Source organism: Amaranthus tricolor, chromosome 2, assembly GCF_026212465.1.
Source record: "Amaranthus tricolor cultivar Red isolate AtriRed21 chromosome 2, ASM2621246v1, whole genome shotgun sequence".
NCBI classification, from domain to species: domain Eukaryota; kingdom Viridiplantae; phylum Streptophyta; class Magnoliopsida; order Caryophyllales; family Amaranthaceae; genus Amaranthus; species Amaranthus tricolor.
In genome coordinates, this window is record NC_080048.1 from 14,125,594 (window position 1) to 14,134,154 (window position 8,561).

General features: G+C 35.3%; 1 protein-coding gene across 1 annotated transcript; it reads right to left on the reverse strand.

Moving 5' to 3' along the window:
- Window positions 1–5,249: 5,249 nt before the first annotated feature.
- Window positions 5,250–7,318, reverse strand: LOC130804987 (uncharacterized). Its single transcript, XM_057669577.1, has 3 exons — window positions 6,734–7,318; window positions 6,459–6,641; window positions 5,250–6,348 (listed from the first exon to the last, which is right to left on the reverse strand). Exons 1-3 carry the CDS (start codon window positions 7,092–7,094, stop codon window positions 6,188–6,190), a joined length of 705 nt encoding a protein of 234 aa, XP_057525560.1. The 5' UTR covers window positions 7,095–7,318; the 3' UTR covers window positions 5,250–6,187.
- Between the last annotated feature and the right edge of the window lie 1,243 nt (window positions 7,319–8,561).

Here is an 8,561-nt window from a genome sequence, read left to right on the forward strand (position 1 = left end):
ATTTCCTGAAGCGATCAAGGATGAGTTAATAAGAAACTCTTAATGAAATCTATACTCCAATTTGGAGTGGAGTACCAAGCTACAGGAGTACTCTTGATTGATTCACCTATGTGAATGTGGAGGTTAGGCCGCTTCCTATGAAATGTGTGGCAGCATTTCTAGAGCATTCACTACACTGGGATAGACGTGCATGGCCGAAATAGCACGGGTCTAGAACAACACCGAGAGTAGGTTGTGTGTGGTACATTGTCAGAGATAGGGTTCAAAACTTCGAGTCACCCTTGTTGAATCTGAATCGTACTCACTACGTAGAAGTTCAAGTTGAAAAACACTTCTGTTTATGCGCAACCTATATATGTATGGATTCTGCTCGAAAATGTTTTCAAAAATTCAAGTGGGGGATTGTTGGAACAACAAGTGTTGTGTGTGAATTTTGTGAAAAAACTCAAAGTCCCACATTGGTGAGAAATGAGAGTTTTACTCTCTTTATAATATAGAGAGTGGGCTAAAGGGGTGTGGCCCTTGGGCTACCCACATTTTTTGGAGAGGGAGGACCTATATGGTAAACCATCTATCACACACGCGCGCCGAGCCGAACCGGGCTGGGCTGGGCTGGGTCGGGTTTGGGTTTGGGTTATTAAAAAAACTTACTTTTTTTTGCTACTGATTTAAAGTATAATTAACTTAATCATTAGCTTGATTTTTGCTTAATTGTAACAGCTACAGAAACGATTTAATTCCTTACTTAATGAACGTGTTTAATTCCTTGCTTAATGGCTAACCGTTGCCATTTACTCTGCTTCCTTTGCTGAACGTTACAATTTTTTTTTTTTTCTTTTGCCTATAAAATGCTTCCTCTGCTGTGATTTTTAACCATATATTTTTTTTCCTTCTTTCCTCTACAAAAGAATTCGAGCAGTTTCTTTCTGGTTTACTGGTGTTACGTTGTCCGGTGATTCGGTGCAAAACCGCCGGTATTTTATATACTTGACAGACTGTTTTATCCTGGGGGGCATCCGGTTTGGTACGAGCTGCTTGCACAACTTTGAGGCAGTGCCGCGAATGTTCTAAAGAGAGCGACATAGTCCGCGACTCAGTCTTATTCTCGGTAACATTGTTCATACTATTTTTCTTTTTGTGCAATTTTGTTTACAACAGATCTATCTAATTCTTATTTTTTAGAAATGTTGTACGAATCAAATCCAAAGTTTTCAAGTTGGATAGCTTGCTAAGGCTAACAAAGAGAGAGAGAGAAGGAAACGAACCAACCAAAAAAAAGGGAGAAATAGGAAATATCCAAGAAATATCCGCCAAAGTGCCAATGTCGTTGTCTCTTCAATATCAAATTCAACTTCCAAAAATTGGATTCATTCCAAGTCCACTATCTCTATCAACATATAGATATACTAATGTAAGTGTGATCAATTAGGGTGTGTTTGGATGAAAGAAAATGGAGGGAAAAGAAGGGGATAGATTTGGAGGGAATAATGTTTGGATAGGGAAATGGGAGGGAAGGGATTTGGAGGGGAGGAAATTGGAAAGATTTGATGGATATTTTTTGTAAAAGTTTCAATCTCTCAAAAGTTGAAAAGATTTGAAGGAAAAACTCCAATCTCACTTCCTTTCGCTTCTATTCCCTTCTATACAAACATGAATTATTTCCCTTCCATTTCTCTTTTCTTCCTTTCTATTTCCTCCATTCCTTTTCCCTCCTTTTCTTTTCTCTTCAAAGTTACTATCCAAACATAGTGTGTGTTTGGATGGAAGGAAATGGGAGAAAGGAAAGGGAGGGATTTGGAGGGAATAAGAATCCCTTGTTTGGATAGCAAAATTGGAGGGAAGGGATTTGGAGGATAGGGAATTGAAAGTATTTGATGGATACTTTTTCTAAAGGTTCCAATCTCTCCAAAGTTGGAAAAATTTAAAGGAAAACCTTCCATCTCTCTTCTTCCTTCAATGTTTATACACTCTTCTTTGTTGCCATTTTTCAATTAAATTAACATCATTAACAAACAATTACATCTATTAACAAATTCAATTAACATAATGGAAAGGAAGATGAACAGCTTACCACTGAACAACTTCACTTGAGATGTCAGGTAAAAAACAGTTCTTTTTTTTCTTTTTCTTTAAGTGTGCATAACTAAACATTATGAAAAGTTAATATTAACAATCTTTGCATTGAGAATAATCAAACACGATTTCAATTGACTATATTTTAACTTATGAATTAAGAATAAAACACAAATTAAGAGTGATAATAAAGTACATGTCACTATTAGGGTGGATAGGAGGGAGTATAAATTATTATTTTCTACCTACTTACTTCAAGTTAATCCAAAGTTATAATGGGTACTAGCGATGGCAACAAGGTGGGTTTGGTATAAATCTGCGAGTCTAGTCCCGAATCCGTTTAACAAAATAGATTTGGATCTGGGTGTTAAACTGCAGGTGCATTTTTGAAAGGTCCATATCCACGAGTCTCACGAACCCGAATTCGGATCCGAGCCTTAAAACGAGTTGGATGCTATTTAAAATTCTTAATTATAAGTTTTTAATCCCTAATATGAATGTTATTAGCAAACAACACCAAAATGGGTAAATGGCTCCGGAATACGGGTCCAGTAGCAGATCACGATCCATATCCGACCATTTTCTTATGGATTTTTAAATCAGACTATGATTTGTAAAAAACAGATATAAATCCCAGTTCCGGGGCGGATCCAAGACCCATTGTACTCTATAATGGGTACCTTTCTATCTATCCATCACTCATGTAATATTAGTGTCAAATTGCAATGTAACAAATATTTTAAAATATATTCCATCCTATTCAGTAACATTGTGTCATTTGGGTTGGACACAAATATTAAGGAATTGGAGGGGACCACTAAAAAGGTGGTAAAAATACCATTTAAATTTAAGGAAGAGTAAAAGAAAATGAAAAGTATCACTAAAAAAAAGTATTAATAGTAAGGGTAAAATCGTAAATAAGACATACCATAAAAGTAAATGAGAGAAAAGGAGTGAACTTACCTAATTTAGACAATGACCGAAACGGAGGGAGTAAGAAATATAAGTATAAACTTTGATAAATAGAAGTATTCCGCCCTTTTCCCAGAAATATAAGTAGCTGGAGGCGTCGTATCCGGGTTTTAAGTTACTATTAGTTTCTGTCCTTTTCCCTTCCTGATTTAGTTTTTATTTAGTTTTTTTTTTAATTATAAATTGTGCTTCTTATTTACTTTCACTATTATAATTCAGTTGCAGTTTTAATGTGACTTGTAAGTGTAGGTGACATTCAGGCAAGTTGTGTACCATCCATCTTTCCCTATCTAATTAGGGGATATTTTGAGGTGCGCGTTCCTCTTTGCCCTCTTCTTGGAGATGTATGACTATGGTCTCTCCACTACCTTCCTCTCCCGGACCTTGAATTGTACGGGATACTGGATCGATGACTATATATGACTAAGTACTCCATCGTCCAAAAATTATTTACACTCTTTAACCACTTTTTATAAGAGAACGAGGAGTAAAAAGGACAAATAATTTCAAACGGAGAGAGTATTACACTAGGAAAGAAAACAAATCGAATACTTTCTCCGTCCCTTTTATAAGCTCTATTTACAAAAAGTGGTGTTATTAATAACATTGGCTTTTTTGTTTTGTAATGGTTGATGAATAATAAAATTAGGAGAGAGAAAGAAAATTATACGATAAATAGTTGAGAATGTGGTTAGGAAATAAGATTCACTTTAGAAAAAAGAAAAAGGACAACTCACAAAAGAAAAATAATGCTTATATAAGGGAATAAAAGAAGTACGTTAGGAAAGAAAACAAGTCACTAAATATATTTGATAAAGTAGGAGTACTTAAATTGACATTGTTAAACTCTAGGCATGGCCACGGTCCGGGTTGGTCCGGTTCCGTTCCGGTTCCATCCGGTTCCGGTTCCACCCGGTTCCGGTTCCATTTGGAACCTGTCGCGAACGGTTCCGGTTCCGGTTCCGGTTCCGGGCGGTTCCAAACGGTTCCTTGGCGGTTCATGAGGCGGTTAGGGCGGTTCCAACTCACGGGACGGGCGGGTCGGACCATCGGTTCCATTTTTATTTTTTCTTTAAATATTTATATAATAAAAAAATACTATAATATCGCGGACGTACCTTTGATGATTACTTGATTATTAGCGAAATTCATTGCATGTCAAGTTGTCATCGTTATTGAAATATTTACTAAAAAGAATGAAAAAAATAAATTAATAAGAAACGAATCAATGATAATGTCGATAAAGATGATTAATAAAAAAGGAGGGAGAAAATGGACTTGAACCTAGTACCCAAATGAATACTAAGCTGCCTACGTATCCCGAAGGAATCAAAGCCCACGTAGTTCTTTGTCATACCTTTTATTTATAGTTGTTGAATGTTGATTTATCGTTGTCGTTTGTCGGATTGATCCTATTCGTCTTTGTCATCATCATGTGGTTGAGTAGATCTTTCCGCTGACTCTCCTCCTGACGATGATGCAGATGTATCCATCATCATCCATGGATCATCATCGTCGTCTTGATCATCATCATTCCTTAGTCCTTGTGTTCGAATCTCCGCTTGATCCCAATCTTTCTTGCAAACACATATTTGAATACTATGTGGAGCAAGACGAGATCGTTTTTCGTCCAAAACTCTTCTACCTGCACTAAAAGCAGACTCCGACGCAATTGTTGACGCGGGAATTGCAAGGATATCCTTTGCAATTCTCGATAAAATGGGAAATTTAACAGATTTTTCTTTCCACCACTCCAAAATATCATAGATACTTTGGTCTATTTCAAAGTGGTGTTTAAGATAACTATCTAGTTCTAAATATGAGGTCGAGGAAGAAGAAGATGATCCTAGAAAACTATCATCTTGAGTCATTATGTTAGCTATTACCGAATTATAGTAAGAGGGACGTGCCGAAACGCTAGCACGCCTAGACATATCGCGTTTCGGGTTATATACACTAGCGTAAAAATCATAGAGTTCTGCTAAATATTTTTTACATGTTCCTACATAATTATGTACATCAGTAGACGGGCGATCTAACGATTGATAATAAAATCCTATTACTTTAGTAAGGACCTCAGTTTTAAAACGTGGGTCCAAAATGGTTGCGATTCCATAAATATAAGGAAAATCGGTAAAATATGCTTGCCATTTTTCCATCATATCTGCAAGAATCGGCTTCAATTTTGGGTTAGTATCTTCATGTGTATATTTAAAGAGATGATAAAAAATAGTAATACATTCACTTATTACTAAGTGAACGTTCGGTTCATAAACATAAGAAAAAATCTTAGTCGCGTGGTCATACGCTTCTAATATGTTATGTACACCTATAGCTAATTCCCAAGTGTCATCAGCTATGAAACTATCTGTACACTCACTATATAGTTGTGTTATTACTGGGCGATAAGCAATCGCCTTTCTTAATAAATCGTTGGTTGAGCCCCAACGTGTAGGAGTATCTAATGACCAATACACTTTTTTAAGTTGGTATTGGTCACATAATTGTTTATATCGTCTTTTTATTTTTCCGATCCTAAGCCATTTCACTATATCCCTAATTGGTTCTAATAAATCACTTAATTGTTTTATGCCTGCTTGGCAAGATAAGTTAATTATATGCGCACAACAACGTATGTGTAATAAGCTACCCCCAAGGATTAAACTAAAAGCAGGTTCGTTAAACAAAAGTTCTATACATTTAATGTTCGCGGTTGCATTATCAGTTGAACAACAAAATATTTTATCTAATAAGTTCCATTCTCTACATATCTCTACTAATCTATATTTTATGTTTTCACCGGTATGTCTTTCTGGCATTGTCTCAAAAGCAATTATTCTTTTTTGCATAATCCAATTTCGATCTATCCAGTGTGCTGTTACACACATATAAGGTTCTAAATGTGGGGGAGCAGACCAAATGTCAGTTGTTATGCTAACCCTACCATTAAACGATTTAAACATTTCAACTAATTCATAGCGCATTGATTCGTATAATTTAATTGTGCGTCTTTTAAGAGTGCTCCTAGGGATTGCTCTATATTGTGGTTGCAAAGTTTTTCTATTGAGACGCTCGTATGCCCTACTTTCACCGTGGTTAAAAGGCAATTCATCACAAGTTACATACCTAGAAAATTCATCAATCATGTCATTACGATTGTATCTAAAAGGCATACCTGTGATGGGAATGTCCCATTGTGTCTGTCGGCTTCCACTTGTGGTCCCGCTCCCGCTTGCTGCATGAGTTTCTTTTGTGATTCCATGCTTCTTTGCCAAATGTTTGTTAAAGATCCCGTACCACCACCTAACACGTATTCACAAAACACAATAAATAAATGTTTATAAAATATGAATATATAATGTATCAATGTATTATGTATGTCAGTATGTATAAAAAACTTAAAAAGTATTTACCTCTGGCGAAACTGTATGAAACTAAGGGCTTTACTCCTTGACTTTCACAAATTTGACAAGTGCATAAGAAAATATCTGGATTCTCGGTTGGTTCTTTTGTGAAATACGACCACACATGTGAAACAGCTCTACCACTAGGAGGTGGCATTACCGGAAAAGGTTGTCTTACTGGTTCATCTTCATCTAAATAAATAATTTAAAATTATAAAACTATAATTAAATAAATAAATAATTTAAAGTTTAATTAATTTGAAGAATAAAATTATAAAACTAACCGATAGTTTGGAAATTGACTCGTTTACCACGAGCTTGTCTTTGTTGTTGTTGTTCTCCTTGTTCTTCATGTGATCTTGTTGATGACTGTCGAGATATATTTATCCCAATTGGGGTCGTTGGTTCCTCTTCTTGTTCTTCTTCTTCATCAATTTGTATTTCTCTTTCCATTTCTTCTGCATAATTATGTAACTCCGGGTCGTACCCTTCCGGATAATTATGTTCATAATTATAATTACTAATGGAAGGTGTTGTTGATACCGACGGAGTAGAAGTGGCCTTTCTTTTGGACGAACTGGAACCTCCCAATGATTTTGCCACTTTAGTAACTTTTTTTGTGGCTTTTTTCAAAAATGAAGACATGATTGATAATATTGAAGTAATAATAGAAATATAGAATTAAGAAATAAATAAATAACTAATTATGTAACTAACTAAATTAAGAAATAATTAAAAGACTAATTATGTAATTAAGAGAATAATTGCGTAATTAAAGAATTAAGTAGAGAGAGTAAGTAGAGAGAGTAGGAGAAGAGATGAGTTGTGAATGAAAATGATTGAAAGTGATGAGTATATATAGAGGAGAATTCAACGGCTAGTTAACGGTAACAAACGGTCATATTTTGGCGAACCGGTTCCATGGAACCGGTGGGCCGGTTCAACCGGACCGGTCCCGGTTTCGGTTCCGGTTCCGGTTCCAGTTCCAAACCGCGGGTTTTTTACCCGGTTCACGATGGTTTTTTCCGGCGGTTTCACGGTTTCGCGGTTCGGGGCGGTTCGGAACCTGTCGCAAACGGTTCCGGTTCCAAGCGGTTCGGGACCGGTTCGGTTCCGGGTAACCCGCCCCGTGGCCATGCCTAAAGGGTTTATCTTCTCTCCAGTCTCTTGTACTGTCACTCATGGCATCTACAAGCACCAACACAACTCTTAGCACTTCTAAGCTACCAGTTTCTTCAAGGCTCAATCACACTTTCAAAAACAATACCTCTTCTTCTTTGATTTCCTTCTGTAAGTTCTATTTTGTTTAACTCTCTTGTAGTATTTCCCAAAGATTTTCTTTTTATGCCTCTCATTTATCAGGTGTCTGTGAATTGTCAACTTTTCATTTTTCTTGTTCATTTTGATGTTGGGAATGTAATTCTTATTGTGAACTAATCTTTTGGCTAACTGAAATTGGGGATTTTATTTTTTTTTTGTTCTTTTCTTTTTTTTTTTTTTTTGTGAATTGGGAATTATTCAATTTTAAGGGGTTGTTAGCTTGTAGTAATAAACTATAATTCGAGCTTGCTTTGATTAATTGATTATTCCTTTTTTATTAAAGATTTTGGCCTTTAAATTTGGAATTTATTAAATGGACATTTTCAATTTCTTTTGTTTTGGGTGTTTTTGTTCATTTTGATGCTGGGAATTAATTATTGTTGTGAATTGACTTTTTGGGTATAAATTGAAAATTTTATCTTGTTTTATTTGTGATTTTGGATGTATTCAATTTAACGGTTTTTTTTAGCTTGTAATACTCTAAAACTTATTGCTTGTTTTGATTAATTGATTATTCCTTTTTTCATTGAAAGTTTTATTCATTTTGATGTTGGGAATTTAATTATTGTTGTGAATTGACTTTTTGGGTATCTGAAATTGAAAAGTTTATCTTGTTTTAGTTGTGATTTGGGATTTATTGCAATTTTTAATTTTTTTAGCTTCTAATATTCTAATACTTCTAGCTTGCTTTGATTCATTGTTTATTCCTTTTTTTACGGACGATTTTATTAAAACTTTTGGCCTTTAAATATGGAAATTGGTGAATGGTAATATTCAAAATCTTTGGCATTG

What these genes read in the sequence shown, in the direction of transcription:
- LOC130804987 (XM_057669577.1), bottom strand. Translation starts at nt 7,094, where the DNA reads ATGTCTTCATTTTTGAAAAAAGCCACAAAAAAAGTTACTAAAGTGGCA. An exon ending in AGTCAATTTCCAAACTATCG is followed by an intron (nt 6,642 to 6,733) that starts GTTAGTTTTATA and finishes TTATTTATTTAG; the next exon opens with ATGAAGATGAACCAGTAAGA. An exon ending in TTCATACAGTTTCGCCAGAG is followed by an intron (nt 6,349 to 6,458) that starts GTAAATACTTTT and finishes AATACGTGTTAG; the next exon opens with GTGGTGGTACGGGATCTTTA.